Here is a 20,555-nt window from a genome sequence, read left to right on the forward strand (position 1 = left end):
AATCCTGTTCAGGGAATCCCCTTCTATTAACTCAGAAATGTAAATGTACATTTTTATTTTGACCAAATTAGCACGACTTGTAGCTTCTGGGCCCATTGCAAAATCTGCCCCAGGGCCCCCTCTGTACCATGTATAATATTGGTACCAGGGTCTGGGAGCAACTAATAATTCTGTACCCTCTTTAGCTATTGCCCAGTTAGTACTTGAAACTTTTTAAAATATCTTATTAGGGGACAGTTGCATCTTCCTCACCTTACAGCAGCCTGCAGCTTCACCTTTCAGGTCTGTAAATGTCATCAAAAAGCTTCAATTGTCACCAAAAAGCACCTCTTTAGTTACACAGTAAGGCCTCATTTAGGCGGCCATAATGATTCACCATTTTAGCATCTGTATTACGGACGCAAGTCCTGGCTTTACCTGGGTCTAATGACCCAAACTAACAACATCATACAGAGCTATGATGCTGATAGCTCAGATTGTTAGACCCACGGTTGGCCAGGACATTTGGCCATTATCCAGCAGCTAAAATGCAGCTGCATTACGACCATCTGAATGATGCCTAAGGGAGAAGAGATTAGTGGAGATCAGTGGGATGATGCTGCAGTCTTTATAATGGATGTATCATGATATTTTTTTTCCCCATGTTAATATATTTTTATTTGTCTGGTAGTGCAGGAATGTATAAACCCTGTAAGTATAATAACCCCCTAATTACATTGTTATGCAACCAGGCCCTTGTAAAACTCTATTCAGTCTGTCTAATCTGTTTCTGGTAAAGCTAAATGACAATTGCTATATCGGTTGTCAAGCAGTCCCCAAATATACCTAGTTATGTTATGAAACAGCCTTTGCTCCCTTATAACAATATCTCTAGGCAGGTTTGCGGTTAATAAGGCCCCATGCACACGACCGTAAAAATCGTCCACAATTACGGACTTATTCACTTCCTTTGTCCACGGACACCTTCTGGTTTATTTACGGGAAGGTGTCCGTGCCGTAGAAGTGTACCGCAAAAGATAGGACATGTCCTATCTTTTGCTTTTTACGGGTCGTGCTCCCATACTTTGTATGGGAGCACGGGCCGAGAATGCGGGCGGCTGTCTGCGGCCGGCCATGCCTGCAATCATGGCCCATGATGACAGTCACGGCCGTGTGCATGGGGCCTTAGTCTGGGAAAACAGGGTGACAATCCTGTGAAACTCTAAAGGTACAGACACATGACGCAGATTTTGTTGCAAAAATTTCTGCGACTGAAAATCAGTTCCACTTATTTGAATTAAAGTTGCAGATGAATGTAACCAATTTTCTGTCGCAGAAATTTCTGCAACAAAATTTGACATGTGTGACTGCACCCTAAGGCCGGGTTCCCACGAGTACGCAGCATATCCGACCTGGAACCCGCAGCACATTCTGTCCGAAAAACTGCACCACATTATGGTGCGATCTTTCGGCCAGAATTTCCGCTGCAGAAAGCAGCAATAGAAGAAAAAAACTTTCATACTTACCGCAGCCGTTGTCATGGTGACGCGTCCCTCCTTTGCCTTCCGGTCTGGCCTCCATGGATGATGCTGCAGGAAACGGAAACGTCATCCCAGGAGGCCGGACGGGAGGAAGAAGCAGGGAATTCTGGGTAAGTATGCCACAAAAGTCGCAAGATTCATCCCCATTGAATTTGATATGGAAAACCCGCAATAGAAAAGCAACGAAAACGCAACATAAATTGACATGCCGTGGACTTATATTCCGCACCGCAGGTCAATTTATTAACGTTTTCGTTGTGTTTTTTTTTCTGAAGCATGGGCATGAGATTTTCAGAAAATCATTCACTTTGCTGCTGCTGTAAATGTTGTGGAATTTCCGCACAGAATTCCGTTGCGGAAATTCCGCAGCGTTTACGCTACGCGGGAAACCGGCCTAACAGTGATCATAGACGTTTTCCCTCAGAGTTTCCAGTCACAGATATAAGTCAAATAGAGCTGATTAAAATATTTAACACCTCAATGACTGGATCACTACTTTTGTTTTTTAGGGAGAACTTGTTTTAAAGTGGATTTGTCAGCTAAATATTCTGCCCTATGTAAGAAACGTATATTACAGATACATGTCTGCATTTCTATTATTCAAAACGGCACAAACATTTTTTTTTGTGTGCCATTTGGGTTATAGGAGTGATAAAATAATACAGAAGACTTATAGTTGTGAGTCGGCTGTATTTATGAGGGGAACGATCCCCGCCGCGGTGACTGACAGGCTGCTGTGTATATGTGCATACACAGGAGCTTGTCAGTCACTATGGAGAGGGGAGGGGGGAGATGCTCCCTTTATGTATACAGCGGACTCATAACTATGAGTCCACTGTATTCTTTCATCGCTTCTATTACTCAAATGGCACCAAAAAAAAAAAAGTGTCCCGTTTTGGATAATAGGAGTATGGGTCAATCTGACAAATCTACCGTAAAAACATTCTTTCCCTTATGTTTCCATTAATCTATTCTCTCCTCTCACCTCTGTAGCTGTTCTTATTGGAGGAAATGAGAGAGAGAAAGTTTGATTCCTTTGCCAGAACTATACAGAAAGCTTGGAGAAAATACATTGCTAAGAGGAAATATGAACAGATGCGAGAAGAAGGTGGGATACAGTAAATTAGGGACATTTTGATTGCCTAAACAGTTCAGATCTTACCTTTTTCTGCCTGATATGTATACAGTTAGTTGCATCGATAAATACATTAATCACATCCAACACACATCTCTTCTAAAATAACATGTTTTTGTCTATTTAAGGCCTTATTTACACGAGCGTAGTTCACGTCCGTGATACGCGCGTGAAAATCACGCCCGACGCACGGACCTATGTAAGGCAATGGGGACATTCAGACATTCCGTTTTTTTCACGCAGCGTGTGTCCGCTGCGTGAAACTCACGACATGTCCTATACTTGAGCGTTTTTTGCGCATCACGCACCCATTGAAGTCAATGGGTGCGCGAAAATCACGCGCAGTACACGGACGCACTTCCGTGTGCTGCGCGTGATTCGCGCAACAGTAGATCAAGAAATGAAGGGAAAAATAAAACCACCTCCTTCATTTCTTTTTCTAAACCTCAAAACCGCGTGTAATAAGGATAGCATATGCGTGAAAATCACGCAGCCACGCACCAAACACTTATGACACACGGAACTGCAACACGCAAAAAATGCTGCGTCTTTTGCGCGTGCAAAATGCACACGTTCGCGTGAATTTCGCCTAAGAGTGATAGGAAGATGTCTCTAAGGATTATGAGAATTACCTTGGTTAGATTTGTTCCCTTCACACATACAGTTTAAATTATATGACATGGATCAAGATCAGCAACAGAGGAGCTTTCATGTGGATTTAACATTGCATTAATAAGTGGTCAAAACAAACACATTCTGCTTCATTCTTAGCAGTAAATGACACATTATAATCAGTATACGAAAATGGTAAAAAAAAATATATTCCATTTAGGTATTTCTGTTTACCTTTTTTGTTACTCAAGCCTCCAACATTTTGTATGGATTCAAAGAACGTCGCAGAAACAGCATTAATCGCAACTTTGTTGGTGACTATCTGGGTATGGAAGATAAACCTGAGCTCCGACAGTTCATGGCTAAGCGGGAAAGGATAGACTTTGCTGACTCTGTCAACAAATATGACAGGCGATTTAAGGTATGGACAGCAATAACAAATGTATGATCCAAGGACATATGTGCAAAGTGCATTAATTGGTCAATTAGCGGGAATGTCCATTTTCGAACCTAGAAAGTCAAGTAGCTCTTGGGCCCTGGAGGACAGCAAGTGTCAGTTAAAATTAATTATTCATTTTCTAAACAGTAATAGGACCTGTAATAAGATAAAGTTTTAGGTAAATGAAGTATGTTTGTACTATGGTAAGTGTGCAAAATAGTCACGTAATTGTCCGAAAAATAAAAGGTTATGAATATTAATTTTGGAAAGTCCGAACTATGCATTTGCTTCTATATGACAATGCTAGATTCAAAGTGGAGTTGTAGAAAAACAAGATCAATTTAGATAAAAATTAATGCTGGCCTTAAAAATAAGATAACTTTTAGTACAATCACTTATACTACAGTTGTTTCCCCCGACCTCACCATAAACATGCCTATTGTGAAGACAGCCCGAGCCTGTTATTCCTACAGTGGCAGCATGGATATGGTGGCGCTTATGTCAGGGGAAACAATAGCATCAGATCCCTGTTTCCCCCAATGCTAAACAGTCTGCTGGTCACTATAGACATGAAGTTATTAGCAGGATCCGCTGACAAAATGTCATGTATAAGGCCAGCGTATGGCATATTTCTTGTGCTAATATTAAAGCGTACCTAACTTTTCATATTTTGTTGCTCCTTCCTTTGGTACTTTTCTGCTCTTGCTCTCTTGCATGTCCAAAGCACTTATTTACCCAGCTACACCAGGTGTATCAATATTGGCATTTCTGGATATATTGTATAATATATCACATGAAATGTTATTGTACTGTTTAGATTTTGAGACTCTACAAGGCTTCGTTAACATCTGCGTTGGGGTCCCGTTCTGACGTTCTGTCGGAGCTTTCCGTCGGAACGGGATCCTGAACAGACACAAACTGAAACAAACGGAAACCAGAGGTCGCTTTGCCGACTACGCTATTGCATCCGGCAAAACAACGGGTCCAGTGCACAACAGAGACAAACGGAAACCATGGCCACCATTGAAATCAATGGTGAAGGAAACGGAAACTACTGGTTTCCGTTTGTGTCAGTTTGTGTCTGGTCAGGGTCCCGTTCTGACGGAAAGCTCAGACGGAACGTCAAAACGGGACCCCAACGCAGTTGTGAACGAAGCCTTACGTGCCTTTGGGATCTTCATATTTTTGTTTTACTATGTTGCTTGAAAACACTAAAAATCTTTGGAGCATTGAAGTATATGATATATAGACAGTAGACAATTATAGTTAGAACTTATTTCCAGTTAAGATCTAATAATGTCTTAACTACCAGTCAATCAAGAGAGATCTAATCACCACTCCCAAATATATCTACTTGATTGGGCGGGAGAAAGTGAAGAAGGGACCTGAGAAAGGCCAAATAAAGGAGGTGCTGAAAAAGAAGCTGGAAATTCCTTCTGTAAAGAGTATTTCTCTAAGGTATGCCATAGATTTTTTGCTTAACTTAATGTATGAGGAGATGAAAACTGATAAAAGGAGGAGAGAAAGTCCAAGGTGATTATGCTACTTGGACAGTAGTGGATGAGGAGATAGTGATTTAAAGTAAAGCTCTACCATTAAATAATATTGGCTATGTTGTCACTTTTCTAATTTTAAAATCATCAAAAAGTAAGTAATTTTAATATAATTATGAGATACGTAAATACTTATTAACACAATAATAGCAAATATTTATTAAAGAGACTCTGTCACCACATTATAAGTGCCCTATCTCCTACATAAGGAGATCGGCGCTATAATGTAGGTGACCGCAGTGCTTTTTATTTAAAAAAAACAATCTATTTTCACCACGTTATTAGCTATTTTAGATTTATGCTAATGAGTGTCTTAATGCCCAAGTGGGCGTGTTTTTACTTTCGACCAAGTGGGCGTTGTACAGAGGAGTGTATGACGCTGACCAATCAGCGTCATGCACTCCTCTTCATTCATTTAGGCAGCGCATAGGGATCCTTTTAGATCGCTATGTGCTGTCTTATACTAACACATTAACAATACTGAAGTGTTTAGACAGTGAATAGACATTCCACGGGATGTCTATTCACAATCTCTGCACTTCGTTACTCTGTCTGTGGTAGTTACAGCAGAGGAAGCGTAATCTCGCGAGATTACGCGGTAAATGACAGGTTACAACGAGATTACGCGTCCTCTGCTGTACCTACCACAGACAGAGTAACGAAGTGCAGAGATTGTGAATAGACATCCCGTGGAATGTCTATTCGCTGTCTAAACACTTCAGACACTCATTAGCATAAATCTAAAATCGCTAATAAAGTGGTGAAAATAGATAGTCTTTTTTAAATAAAAAGCACTGCTGTCACCTACATTATAGCGCCAATCTCCTTATGTAGGAGATAGGGCACTTATAATGTGGTGACAGAGCCTCTTTAAAGCGTATGTAACTTTTCAGGTGACTTTTCAGAATAGACTATCATATGTGTGCACATGAGGAATAACACTTTTTTTTAGGCCATTATATGAGTTGAATCCTGCATTTTATAATCCCTTAATGACCAGGCCATGTTGCGCATTAATGACCAAGGATTTATTTTGTTTTTTCACGGTCGCATTCCAAGAGTCGTAACTTTTTTTTTATTCCGTCGACATAGCCATATAAGGGCTTGTTTTTTGCGGGACGAGTTGTATTTTACGAATGCACCATTTTTGGATGCATATAATATATCGATTAACTTTTATTAACTTTATTTTAGGAGAGAATTGAAAATAAGCAGCTATTCCAACATTGATTTTCACGCTATTAATTTACTCCGTTTACTATGCAGCGTAAATAACATGTTACCTTTATTCTATGGGTCGGCACGATTAAGGGGATACCAAATATGTATATATGTTTTCCTACGTTTTCACAATAAAAGCCCTTTTAGAAAAATTACTTGTTTTTGCATCGCCGCATTCTAAGAGCCGTAACTTTTTTATTTTTCCTTCAATGCGGCCGTATGTGAGCTTGATTTTTGCGGGTCAAGGTGTAGTTTTCATTAGTACTATTTTGGGGTACATAGGACTTATAGATCAACTTTTATTTTTTATTTTTTGGGGGGAATGGGAGAAAAGAAAGAGTTTTGCCCTTACAATCGCGGCGATACCATATATGTGTATGTGTTAGTTTTTTCGACACTTTTACAAAATAAAACCACTTTTTTGGTTTTATTTTGACTGTAATATTTTTTTTTTTCATAAACTTTATTTAACTGCTTTTACATCTGCTGATCGCTTATATAATGCTTTGGTATACTTAGTTACCAAAGCATTATTTCTTGTCAGTGTAAAGCTGACAGGCAATCTATTAGGCCATGCCAATAGGCAGTTGCTGAAGGCAGACCTGAGGGCCTTTGTTAGGCCCCCAGCTGCCATAGAAACCCGACGGCGCCCCGTGATTTCTTTGTGGGGGTGCCGTCACATGATCGCCGGGTGCCGTTAGTTGCAGGCTGCTGCTGGGTCTTACGAGACCCAGCACAGCCCTATTAGTGACAATCGTCACTATGAGAGGGCTGATTTCCCCTGTAACTGGGGCTGCTGTGCAGCTCCAGTTACAGTGGAAAAACATGGTGTAAAAGAAAGAAAAAATATATATAAAGTTCCCCAAAGGTCTTCTTTGACCTTTGGGGGACAGACCATAGTAATAAAAAAATAATAAATTAAAGTGCAAAAAAAAATAAAATAATAAATACACATAAAATACCCACCCCAAAAAAAAAACGTTCCCCCCCCCCGCCAATCATTGTTGTAACGCTAGCGCTGAGCCAATTACCCTAATATAGACATGTAATATATAAAGATTTATGGTAGACAATGACGATCACAAATAAAAGGTCTATTTTAGGGTAAAACTATGTTGTTACCAAAAAAAAAAATAGCTGAAACTTAAAAAAGCTTATTTTTTTACTATTATTTTCAAACTTTATGAATAAAAATTCTAAAATAGCAAAAAAGGTGTGTATAAAAATGATAAAAAATGAAACCTGAATTGTCTACGGAAAAAAACATCGCAAAAATCACGTCGTTAGCCCAACAAATAAAAAAGTTATAGCCATTTAACTAACACGTGCTAAAAATGGCTAAACGGTGTCTGGTCCTGTAGGCGCAAAATAGAGCAAAATACATGTATCCCCTATCCACAGGATATACACAGGACAGGGGATACATGTATGATCGCTGGCAGCGATAGGGAGAACGGGGGACTGAAAGTCCCCTGAAGTTCTCCATCACAAACCTCGGACTTGTGTCGGCAGCTCCGTAGAAATGAATGGAGCGCCGGTCGTGCTTGTGCGCATGCGTGACCAGCGCTCCTTTCATCTTTATTGAGCTGCGCAGACGCCGGAAGTCAGAGGTTAGTCATGGAGAACTTCAGGGGACTTTCAATCCCCCGTTCTCCCTATCGCTGCTACAGGGGGGGGGCTGTATGGCGTTCCCTACAGGGGGGGCTGTATGGCGTTCTCTACAGGGGGGCTGTATGGCGTTCTCTGCAGGGGGGCTGTATGGCGTTATCTACAGGGGGGCTGTATGGCGTTCTCTACAGGGGGATGTATGGCGCTATCTACAGAGGGGGGCTGTATGGCGTTATCTACAGGGGGGGCTGTAAAAAAGGCACTATCTACAAGGGGGGGGGGTTGTGTGACACCCAGGGGAGGGGGGGGCCCCAGTCAAAAGTTTGCTATGGGGCCCAGTCTTTCCTAGTTACGCCCCTGACGATAAGGATACCAGAAAGTGACCAATGGTAGCACGTTGACAGTTTCCAGTTAGCAATAGGAACAAACTGAACAATAACTAAAATCAGAAAAACTGTAAAGACATATTGCATTTGTCTATATAGCCACGCTATTTAAAGGTGGAGCTTTATAATAAAACTAGGATATTTATATGAATGGTATATGGTCTGTTATAATCTCAGGTTTTTTTCATCATTTTCATGAAAGTCTTTCTTTCCTTAAGGGTATGTGCACACGATGAGAGGCTTTTACGTCTGAAAAGACAGACTGTTTTCAGGAGAAAACAGCTGCGTCGTTTCAGACGTAAAAGCTCCTCCTCGTAATATGCGAGGCGTCTTTGACGTTTGTAATCTTGAGCTGCTCTTCATTGACTTCAATGAAGAACGGCTCAAATTATGTTGCAAAGAAGTGTCCTGCACTTCTTTGCCGAGGCAGTCATTTTACGCGTCGTTGTTTGACAGCTGTCAAACGACGACGCGTAAATGACAGGTCGTCTGCACAGTACGTCGGCAAACCCATTCAAATGAATGGGCAGATGTTTGCCGACGTATTGTAGCCCTATTTTCAGACGTAAAACGAGGCATAATACGCCTCGTTTACGTCTGAAAATAGGTCGTGTGAACCCAGCCTAAAAGAGAACAGTTCAACCTTGTTTTTGTTTAATTTTTAAAAAAAAAAACTAAATTACAAATGCTTTTAATGTGAATGTTTTTTTTCTTGTAACCAGTACGCGTCAGGATGACTTCTTCATCTTACATGAGACAGATAATGATACCCTTCTAGAATCAATGTTTAAAACAGAACTTATCAGTCTGTTGTGCAAAAGATATGAAGAGATGACCAGAAGTAAACTAGCCCTGAACTTCGCAGACACGTAAGAGAGCAGTTTATCATGGTTTTAATCGGTGTAGAAAATGCATGCAAATATATGGTGTAAGAATTTTTATTTTCCTCCTACTGGGTTAGATTCTAAGGTTAGGCGCAATAAATTAAATACAAGAGTGAGCGTATAAAAATTTATATTTTTATAATGAGTGAAATTACTATTACAGTTATTCTGAGATTTATATTGAGATATGTACACAAAGACAGTCATAAGCAATAAACTTTACACAGACACTTTTTCCTTATCATTAACAATAATTATATTACACGTTATAGTAACCATACATGGACTTTCCACACACTCCAGTAAGTCTCCTCTCCAGTATGTCCCTCCAAGTATCCCTCCTCGAATTACCTCCATAGTCGCTCCCCTCATGAGTCATGTTTGAGTTGTTATACCCCTTTGTCTGCCCCCTCTTGGAGATATATAGTCTGACCTTCCTGATCAAAGAATTTCCCTCCTTATGTAAGATGCACATATATAATACTGGGGCCACTTATCAACCACCTTTAACATTATAACATCCTGAGTTTGTCCATGGGTAAGTCTAAAGGTCCTATTACACGGTCTGACGAGGGCAGTGTAAACGAGAGCCGATCGAGACAGCTCGTTGATCGGCACTCATTTGCTCCTTATCAGTAATGTATGGGGACAAGCGCTTGTTACTACGATCGCTCATCTCCCATACATTTCTATAATGTTGGCAGCACATCTCCCTTTTTACACAGGGAGATGTGCTGCCGACAACGATAATATTTTAGGCTGCGTGAACGATCCGATCAGACGATGAACGTTCATCGGCTGATCGTTGAGCTGTTTAGACAGGGCAATTATCGTTTTGTGAACACTCGTTTGCCCGATAATTAGCCGGTGTAAAAGGGCCTTTATTGTCCACACTACTAATTAAGAGATACCTGTGAATGTCTGGGTTCTTTGTTGTGAGAATCAGGGTCAGGGTAAACAATAGGTATCTTCCATACTGATGAAACGCATTTCTTTGAGACAAGCAACTATACCCATGATCCTCCATCTTTGACCCACCCAAATAAAATACCCAATATGATATTACATATAACATTATATGTGGCTTTCATTTTCTGAAACCTTCATTTCTTACAATGGTAAAGAAGGAATTGATGTTCATCAATACAGAAGCAGAGATCACTGTGTGACTAGCAATGTCAATAGAGAAAGTTTTGTCCTAATTAAAAAGTTTGGTGGTGGCAGGCCATGTCGTGTGTAACTCAGGAGGCACAATTAGAAAATAAAAACAAAAAGTGCTGCCAGAAATCAATAATTAATTATTATGGTGTAGAATAAGTTCTCTTGGTGCCCAAGAAAGTGGTTTCAGAAGGCACCAGCCCCCGCGGTGCCTGAAGTTCAGTATGATAGTTGTCGGATTGGCAATCTTTTAATTGTCCCATGTTGCTCCTATCCCCACCAATCCCTAGTGTTCTTATTTATACAGGGAAACACTGATTGGTAAAAAATGTAAAGACAAAACATTGCTTTTTTTGTGTTGGTTTTTTTTGTTATTTTTTTTAAATCCATAAATTAAGTGCTTCTTAGTGACACTATAGGCGACCGCCTACTTCGCCCCACCCTTGGTGAAAAGGACTCCTCATCAGTCACAGAATAAAGAGCACACACTATGTCAATAGCATAAACCTAGAAAGTGACAAGCAGCTTTGTATACAATAGCTAGAGAGTATTATTGCAAGACATGCAAAAGAGGGAGCAGTGACATACTATATGCAACAATGATGATCAAAACAAATTTATTAAAACTGTTGCAATAGAAAAGTGTTGCAAAGTTTCTGCTTTGAAGGGTATGTACATCTTTTAAATTAAGCAACTTTGCAAAAAGTCCTGTCTATAACTATCCTTCCATTTTTGTCTCTAGTTGCTAAGCAGATCTATGTGTCTCCAAAACCTTGTGTAGTCTGATCCTGTAGTCATGTTCCCTTCAATCTGTTCTCTACTTTGTGCGAATATACATTTGCTAGGTAAGGCCCCATGCACACGATCGTAGAATTTGTCCGTAATTGCGGACCATAATTACGGTCCTCAATTACGGACCCATTCATTTCTATTGACCACGGACATGTCCTATCTTTTGCTTTTTACGGACTGTGCTCCCATACTTTGTACCACCAGCGGCCGGTAGTGCCTGTAATCACGGAACGTGATTACGGGCAAGGCCGTGTGCATCGGGCCTTAGCATGAAGTAGGAAAGAGATGGAAGGGAAAGTGAATGAAGGATCAGACTACACAGGGTTTATTTGTAGCCTTCAACTATGGTGACACATAGGTCCGCATTGAACCTGTAGACACCAAAAATGCAGGATATGTTAAATCAAGGCTATTTGCAAAGTTGCTTCATTATCATTTTAACCCTTTAATGACCAGGCCATTTTTCCCTTTTCGCCTTCCAAGAGATATCTTTTGTTTTTACTTTCACATGGTCGTATGAGGGCTTTTTTTTTCTCGGTAGGACTAATTGTATTTTTAAGGTCACAACTTAATGTACTATATAATTTACTGGGGAACTTTGAAAAATTAATTTGTAAAGTGAAATGGAAAAAAAAATAGCAATTTCCCCATTATTTTTTGGGTTTCATCTTTACAGCGGCCAAAATAACATGCTAACTTAAATATGATTAAAAATTGGAAGCAGAACGCCTCCAAACATCTACCCATTGCTTTCAATGGGAAAAACTGCGTTCTGCTCCGACGGTCCTAGTGTGCTTATGGACTAAAGCACAGGCCTCAGAAGCAAAGGAGCACCTAGTGGATTGTGGGGCCTCCTTTTATTAGAAAATATTTTAGGCGCCATGTCAGGTTTGAAGGGCTCTTGCGGTGCCAAAACAGTGGAAATCCCCCAAAAGTGACCCAATTTGGGAAACTAAACCCCTTAAGGAAATTATCTAGGGGTATTATGAGCATTTTGACCCCATTTTGCAGAAATTATTGGAAGTAGGCCGTGAAAATGAAAATCTACATTCTTTCAAAGAAAATGTAGGTTTAGCTAATTTTTTCTCATTTCCAAAAGGACTAAAGGAGAAAAAGCACAGCAACATTTGTAAATAAATTTCTCCCGAGTAAAACAATACCTCACATGTGGTCCTAAATGGCTGTTGGGACACATATCAGGACTTAGAAGGGAAAGAGCGCCATTTGGCTTTTGGAGCTCAAATTTAGCAGGAATGGTTTGCGGAGGCCATGTCGCATTTGCAAAGCCCCCGAAGGGACAAAACAGTGGAAACCCCCCCCCCCCCCACAGGTGACCCCATTTTGGAAACGACACCCCTTGAGGAAATTATCTAGGGGGATAGTCAGCATTTTGACCCAACAGATTTTTTGCAGACATTATTGGAAGTAGGCCGTGAAACTGAAAATCTATATTCTTTCAAAGAAAATGTAGGTTTAGCTAATTTTTTCTCATTTCCACAAGGACTAAAGGAGAAAAAGCACAGCAACATTTGTAAAGAAATTTCTCCCGAGTAAAACATTACCCCACATGTGGTCATAAATGGCTGTTTGGACACACGGCAGGGCTAAGAAGGGAAAGAGCGCCATTTGGCTTTTGGAGCTCAAATTTAGCAGGAATGGTTTGCGGAGGCCATGTCGCATTTGCAAACCCCCTGAAGGACCAAAACAGAGAAAACACAAAAAAAGTGACTCCATTTAGGAAACTACACCCCTTAAGGAATGAATCTACGGGTGTAGTGAGCATTTTGACCCCACAGGGTTTCATAGATTTGATTAGAATTGGGCAGTGAAAATAAAAACAATCCTTTTTCTTCAATAAGACGTAGCTTTAGCTCAAAATTTTTCATTTTCTCAACAAATAAAGGAAAAGAAGAACCACAACATTTGTAAAGCCCTTTCTCCCGAGTACGGCAATACCGCATATGTGGTCATAAACTGTTGTTTGGGCCATGTCGCATTTACAAAGTTCCTGTGGGAACATAACAGTGGAAACCCCCAGAAGTGACCACATTTTGGAAACTACACCCCTCAAGGTATTCACCTAGGGGTATAGTGAGCATGTTAACCCCGCAGTTTTTTTGCAGATATTAGTGTGCACTCGATGTTGCAGAGTGAAAATGGGATTTTTTCCATAGATATGACAATATGTGGTGCCCAGCTTGTGCCACCATAACAAGACAGTTCTCTAATTATTATGCTTTGTTTCCCGGTTTTAGAAACACTCTACATGTGGCCCTAATCTTTTGCCCGGACATTCGACCAGGCTCAGGAGTGCGGGACGAGCTGTAGTTATTATTGGTACCATATTGGGGTACATGCGACTTTTTTTTATTACTTTTTATCCTTTTTTTTGGGAAGCAAGGTGACCAAAAAACAGCAATTCTGATATAGTTTGTCTTTTTATATAGCGTTCACCACGCGTCATAAATGACATGTTAACTTTATTCTGCGGGCCAGTAGGATCCGGCGATACCAAATTTATAGCACTTTTTATGTTTTACAACTTTTTGCACAATAAAATCACTTTTATAAAAAGAATGTATTTTTTCTGTCGCCATGTTGTAAGAGCCATAACTTTTAAATGCTTTAAATGATGGAGCTGTATGGGGCTTGTTTTTTGTGAGACGAGCTATAGTTTTTATAAGTACCATTTTTGGATACATGCGACTTTTTGATCACTTTTTATTTCAATTTTTATGGCGTTCACTGCGCAGAACAAATAACATAATATTTTTATAGTTCAGGTCCTTACGGACGCGGTGATACCAAATATGCAAGGTATTACAACTGTCAGTTGTTCACTGACAGCAAGCCGATCAGGCTCCGCCTCCAGTCGGGGCCTAATCTGCTTCAGTAATGGCAGACAGGAGGCCATTGTTAGGCCTCCTGTTGCCATAGTAGCAGTCGGCAGCCTTGCCGTCGCATGGCAGGGCTGTCGATTTGCTACAAACCACTAAGATGAAGCGATCTCTTTCGATCGCTGCATCTAAGGGGTTAATGGCAGGAATCGGAGCTAGCTCCGGTTCCTGCAGTTACAGCGGGGTGCCCGCTGTAAAATACAGCGGACAACCACTGCTCATGACCCCGGCTCAGCTCCTGAGCCGGCGCCATCTTGCCGATGGTACTGGAAGCCTTTTAGGCCCTGCCTCCGAGTGGGGCATAGGAGGCTTCCATCGCTGGCAGATCAGGAGGCCAGTATTAGGCCTCCAGTTGCTATTGCAGCCACGGCAACCCAGTTATCACGTTGCTGGGATGCCGGTGGCTAAAAACCCCTCACATGCTGCGATCTCTATTGAACGCAGCATCTGAGGGGTTAATTGGGCCTGATCAGAGGCTAGCTCTGGTCCTGGACGTTACATCAGGGTGACAGCTGTAACATACAGCTGGCACATGGCGGTCATGGTGCGGGCTTAGCTTATGAGCCCGCACTTACACCGCAACGTAATGGTATAGCGCATTGCCGGAAGCCCTGCTCGACAGCGCCGTATATACGGCAGATGTCGGGAAGGGGTTAATAGTTCAGACTTTTATGGACGAAACAATACCAGTCTCATACCAAATGGAAAAAGGGGGTCTTTTTTTTTTATATATATACAGTGTGTGTGTGTATATATATACTTTATTTAACTGTTTGTTTGTTTTTTATTATTTAATTTTTTTCATCAGTCCCTTTAGGGGATTAGAACCAGCAACCATTGGATCGCTTGCACAATATAATATAATACTTATGTATTGAAGTATATTGTGATTTTTACCTGCTCCTATAAAGCCCTGCCTCTGACAGGGATTTATGGGAGCACAGAGCTAGCAGAGCTGGGGGCCTTCGTTAGGCCACCAGGCTACCATGACGACTATCGGCACCCCGCTCCCCTCTTTCAGCACCTTAGATGCCCTTTCATTTCCAAAGGGACCTAAATGGATTTAATGTTTTTGTTTTTTTTTCCTTTTTTATTCTGTCAATTGGTTCGTACTTGTTTTACACATACCTGTAAAAAGCCCCAAGAAGTTTTTATGTTTTTGTTTCTTGCAAGTACCACACCTTTACTATAATTTTAAGAGAACACCCTTTCCTCCTCAAGATCGAAACATGAATTGTCCCAAAAATGAGTTGACTTGAGAGGATTCAAACATTTCTATAAGGGCTTATTCAGAAGAACGGGATATACGTCCGTGCGACGCGCGTGATTTTCACGAGCGTCGCACGGACCTATATTAGTCTATGGGGCCGTGCAGACAGGTGCGTGATTTTTACGCTGCGTGAGTCCGCAGCGAAAAACTCACGACATGTCCGTTTTTTGAGCGTATTTCGCGATGCACGCACCCATTGTGAAAATCACACGCACCACACGGAAGCACTTCCGTGGGACGCGCGTGATTCGCGCAACAGCTGTAAAAAGGATGAATGAAAACAGAAAAGCACCACGTGCTCTTCTGTTTACAAACATCCAAACGGAGTGTCATAATGATGGCGGCTGCGCGAAAAGCACGCAGCCGCGCATCATACGGGGATGACCCACGGAGCTGTCAAGTGCAAAACGCACACGCTCGTGTGAATCCGGCCTAACTCCCATCACTAAACTAGAAAGCGACAGCACATGTGCAACTTCTTCTTTATTGATAGTTGGCATTGCCACAAATCTATCTGTGGGATCGTCTGAGCCAGCAGCTGGATCCCAACATTCAGAATTTTATCACGTCTGATATTTTTCAACAAACGATCTAACAAATATATTTCTAAGTTAAAAAAATTTATATGGGACTTGCAAATAATTTTTTAAATTTACTGTGGTTTTCCTTTAAATGATAAACATGGCTTGCAACAGCGTGCATTGATTTATGTAAGGATCATATTCTCACATTCTCTCCAGACTACAGCTTAGAGTGAAGAAGGAGGGCTGGGGAGGAGGAGGCACTCGAATCATCACATTCTTGAGGGGACAAGGAGACATTGCTCAGCTTAAACTTGGAGGAAAAACCCTGACAACCAGTGTTGGGGATGGACTCCCAAAAAATTCCAGTAAGTATGTACTTGGGCGTAAAAAAAAACAATATAAGTGAACAGAAAATAATTAGGTCAGGAAATTGCTTAAAGGCTAGGAAAAGTTTCACTACTAATTTGTTTTATTGCTCCAATACATCTAAAAATATAAATGAAGCAAATTTGCAGATAATTTTGATTAAACATATCCTACTGTCTTGTGTCTACAGCTCCTATGCAGATATGCAGCTACATATCAGCTAGTCAGTAATCTTTATGGCCTTTATGGCCTTGTTCTCTACTAGATACCTGCACAAGATGGAGTATGGCCATCTTTGCAGACCAAACTAAACCGAATTATTTTGTAAAAACAGCATCCCCGTACTGAAAGTGTAACACTAGTTCAGGAAGCTTGCCTCAATTTATCCTTCCACAGCACTCAGTGCAGACCTAAGATGATCATAGCATCCTCTCCCGCAGTCTCGTTTTATATTCCACATTAAACAGTCACTATAAAACTTGAGATCTTAATAGTGGAGATCTGTGAGTTTAGATGGCTGCCAAGAACCTCTGAGCACTCGGGTTGTGATTTGGTTATAGGAATAAGTTGATACAGGGAGGCAAGGAAAAGACTTACCAACAGATACAGACCGTTGACCCTAAATATTAGCCTCATGAGAGCCAATATGACTGACAGAAGGCATCTTCTGCCTGTCCCAAAACATGAAGGCAGAAGGCTGGAGCACAAATGTTTGCGTTTACACAGGTAAGACTGCACACAGTTACTAAACGTAAGGATTCAGGAGCATAGTCATGTTTTCAATCTTGTCTGAAAGTATGCTTTAACTAGTGTGTATGTGAATACAAAAATAAGAAACTAATTGGAATGCTTCATGAAACACCTACTAACGTAAAACTATTGCATACCTAGAACCTACAAGAAAGGAAAGGCTCCAAAACCGTGGAAATAGACCACCCCCAAATCGTCCAGCTCCCGCACCTCCAGGTGATTCTTTGAACAAACATTTACCGTTTTAGCTTACTACTTTCCATGTAATACTAGAATTCCATTTGTTTTCAAAGGATTTCATAGAAATGGGGCTGCCCAGTTCAATACAGAAAAAAGTAGAAACCCAACATACACCCAGACCAAGAAACAGACCAGAGCTCCGCCTACAGCTGCTATACCTCGACAAACTGCCACTAGAAAAAGCCGCGCACCCTCTGACCACAATATGGAGTTCCTTAATGTACCAGACCAAGGAGTAGCTGGGTTAGTAGATGTAATATACCATATCAACAGTACTTAACGGCTATATAAACCTTTGAAAGTGATTTATATATTTTTATTTTTTAAAAATCACTTAGATATACAAAGCCTTTAACTTCACTCACTTTTCAATAATATGCCAACTTCACATCTTGTGTCCTACCCACCCTATTGTTCTACTTACCATAGATAATGCCTTTATAATATTATTAATACATAGTTATTTAGGCCGAAATAGACACATGAATCAAATTTAACCTTTCGCAGATCTAGCTGCTTTATTGAGAAGGCAAAAAAAAGCTCCTGGCCAACTGTAGCCAAGTTTCCATAATTCTGGAAAAAAAAAAATCTTCCTGACCCCACAAAGGCAGTTGGACAATTTTCTTGTATCAATTTAACATCATTTTCCTCTCATTAACTTTGGACAATCCCTACTTGTTAGAAGAGTACCTTTGCAAAAAGGCTGATCACCACCACAGGAGAAATGTTAACAGGTACTCCAGAACGAGATACGATCTTTGTAGCTGCTCTTCCTTATGACCAAGAGATGAGGATCTTGAATAGACGACCCTCTCTATTAACGCAGAATTCGCTAATAGGGTACATAAAAATTGGGTTTCTAGACCAGACAACCGCTTTAATAACTCTGAATAACATCAGTTATGAGATAAATGTCTAGTCCTATTTTCAACTCTGCTATTGTTTTGCAGTCTTACACATTGTGGTAGGACAAAGTAGACTAGTTTTAAGGTGAATAACCGTTCATATGCACATTTTTTGTACTGACCTTCTATATATTCATGCAAATGAATCACTTTTTTTTATTCTTTTCTTCCTCTAATGTCAACTGTCCTGTAATATCAACTGTAGTTTATATTCTTCTAGAAACTTGAGGTATAATAAGACAGGCATTTACTGTAACAAGCTGTTTGTTTTTTATTAATTTAATCAATATTTCTCGTAATTTTTATTTTTGCACCGAAAGATCTCATTATTAAAACAAAAATTGGATTAAAGGCTATGTCCACCTTTCCAATTTTTTTTTTGTGCCCATGCATTTAAAATTAAGCAACTTTGCAAATGCATTGGGACAATAAAAATATTTTTCAGAGGTGGACAGAGCCATTACTTACTAAAAAAGTAGAGTGTTGTCTTTGTAGATTGCAAGAGGCTCTAAATAAAAAAAATAGTTCTAATAAATCCGCCTTTTAAATTTGGCGTAGAACCCACAGCACAAGTCCCCTAATTAGCTGCCGCAGTTATGTGGTGTGGCATGTCATGTCATCGTGCTGTGGTAACAACAAGAAGTGTAAGGTGATCCCAGAGAATTTATAGGTATATTAAATTGTTTACATGTTTAACCACCTGCAAACCTTGTATATCTCTTTTCCATTTTAGGGCACAGAGGAGAAAAAGTGTAACTCATAGACCGCCCCCAGGAGTTGGTCGGACCAAACCCCAGGTTAAGCCTGCGGGCTCTCGCTGTAGAGCTATTTACCAATACATAGCCCAAGATGCTGAAGAACTTAGCTTTAATGTTAATGACGTCATTGACATTCTTCTAGAAGGTGAGTTACATGACACCAATACCGGGCCGTGAGTCAGTTGATATCAGGCCGCAGTATCTGGTGGCGCATCTGGTGGCCGCAGGGAATTCCGGGTGAAAAACTGCACCAAATTGTGGTGCCGTTTTTTGCCTGGAATAACCGCTGCAGAAAACTGCAGCACCCTGTGATTGGGATGAAGCGTCATCCCAGGAGGCCAGCCCTCTAACGTCATCCAGGTCGGCCACCTGGGATGACGTTTCATACCATGTGACCGCCGCTACAGCCTGTGATTGGCTGCAGCGGTCACATGGGATGAATCGTCATCCCAGGAGGCCGTCCTGGAGGAAGAAACAGACTTCTGAGTAAGTATAAGATTTCTTCTTTTTTTTCTGTGTTGCGTTTTGTATTAAATGGGGAAAACCTGCAACAAATAAGCAGCGTTTACGCAAACAGGGCCGGCCCTAGGATAGATGGCGCCCTGTGCGAAATGATCTTTCGGTGCCCCACCCCATCATTAAAAAAAAATGCCCCATAAAAAAATGATAATGCCCCGTTAGTGCCCCCATACAGTATAATAATAATATTTAATAATATAATATATTACAACCCCTTCAAGGACACAGTATTTTGTCCTCTAATTGTGCCCACAGTGTTATGCCATCTGTAGTACTCCTACACAGTATAATGTCCGCTTAGTGGCCCCCACACAGTATAGTGCCCCCCTGTAGATTTTGCCATATAGCCTCCCTGTAGACAGTGCCATAATCCCCCACCTCCTTTTTGTAGATCGTGCCATACAGCCCCCCACCTCCCCCTTGTAGACAGTGCGATACAGTCCCCCACCTCCCCTTGTAGACAGTGCCATACAGTCCCCCACCTCCCCCTTGTAGATCGTGCCATACAGTCCCTGCACCTCCCCCTTGTAGACAGTGCCCCCAAACAAAAACATAAATTGTACTCACCTAGGGCCCGTTCCCATGACGAACTGAGCTGCTCCATGACAGGACCCTGTAGCCTAGTACAGAGTTTCCCAACCTTTTCGGACTCGGGGCAGCACTGGAAAAATTTCCTCAGGTCCCCCCTACCAAAAATTGTTTTGAGAAACACAGAAAACGGCTAAGAACAAGCACTCCACTCGTAGGGCATGTTCACACACGTTTTTTGTAAAAATCTGCCTCAAAATTCCTTCAGCAACTGACAGCGTTGTGTGAACTTTTTTTTGTGTTTTTCCTTAAGCTGTTGAAGCGAATGCAAAAGACGCAGAAAAAAAAAGCTCTAAACCAGCGCCGCAGGTATTTTCTGCCTCCTATTAATTTCAATTGGAGGTCAGAGGTGGAAACCACTTGAAGACCATCAGCCCCCCACTCACAGAAAAATGACTATCAACACCCCACTCACAGTAAAATGACCATC

At 41.0% G+C, this 20,555-nt stretch overlaps 1 protein-coding gene across 2 annotated transcripts in view; it reads left to right on the forward strand.

The window, feature by feature from the left end:
• Positions 1-20,555, forward strand: part of MYO1F (myosin IF) — a 170,868-nt gene that overhangs the window by 128,568 nt on the left and 21,745 nt on the right. For both annotated transcript variants that reach the window (XM_075850101.1, XM_075850108.1), the window contains 8 exons: positions 2,514-2,628; positions 3,519-3,688; positions 5,019-5,164; positions 9,197-9,343; positions 16,216-16,364; positions 17,257-17,331; positions 17,409-17,598; positions 18,994-19,163. In XM_075850101.1, the coding sequence (XP_075706216.1) occupies positions 2,514-2,628; positions 3,519-3,688; positions 5,019-5,164; positions 9,197-9,343; positions 16,216-16,364; positions 17,257-17,331; positions 17,409-17,598; positions 18,994-19,163 (1,162 nt within the window). The remainder of the gene's footprint in view (positions 1-2,513; positions 2,629-3,518; positions 3,689-5,018; positions 5,165-9,196; positions 9,344-16,215; positions 16,365-17,256; positions 17,332-17,408; positions 17,599-18,993; positions 19,164-20,555) is intronic.

Source organism: Rhinoderma darwinii, chromosome 1 (genome assembly GCF_050947455.1).
Source record: "Rhinoderma darwinii isolate aRhiDar2 chromosome 1, aRhiDar2.hap1, whole genome shotgun sequence".
In the NCBI taxonomy this organism is placed as follows: Eukaryota; Metazoa; Chordata; class Amphibia; order Anura; family Rhinodermatidae; genus Rhinoderma; species Rhinoderma darwinii.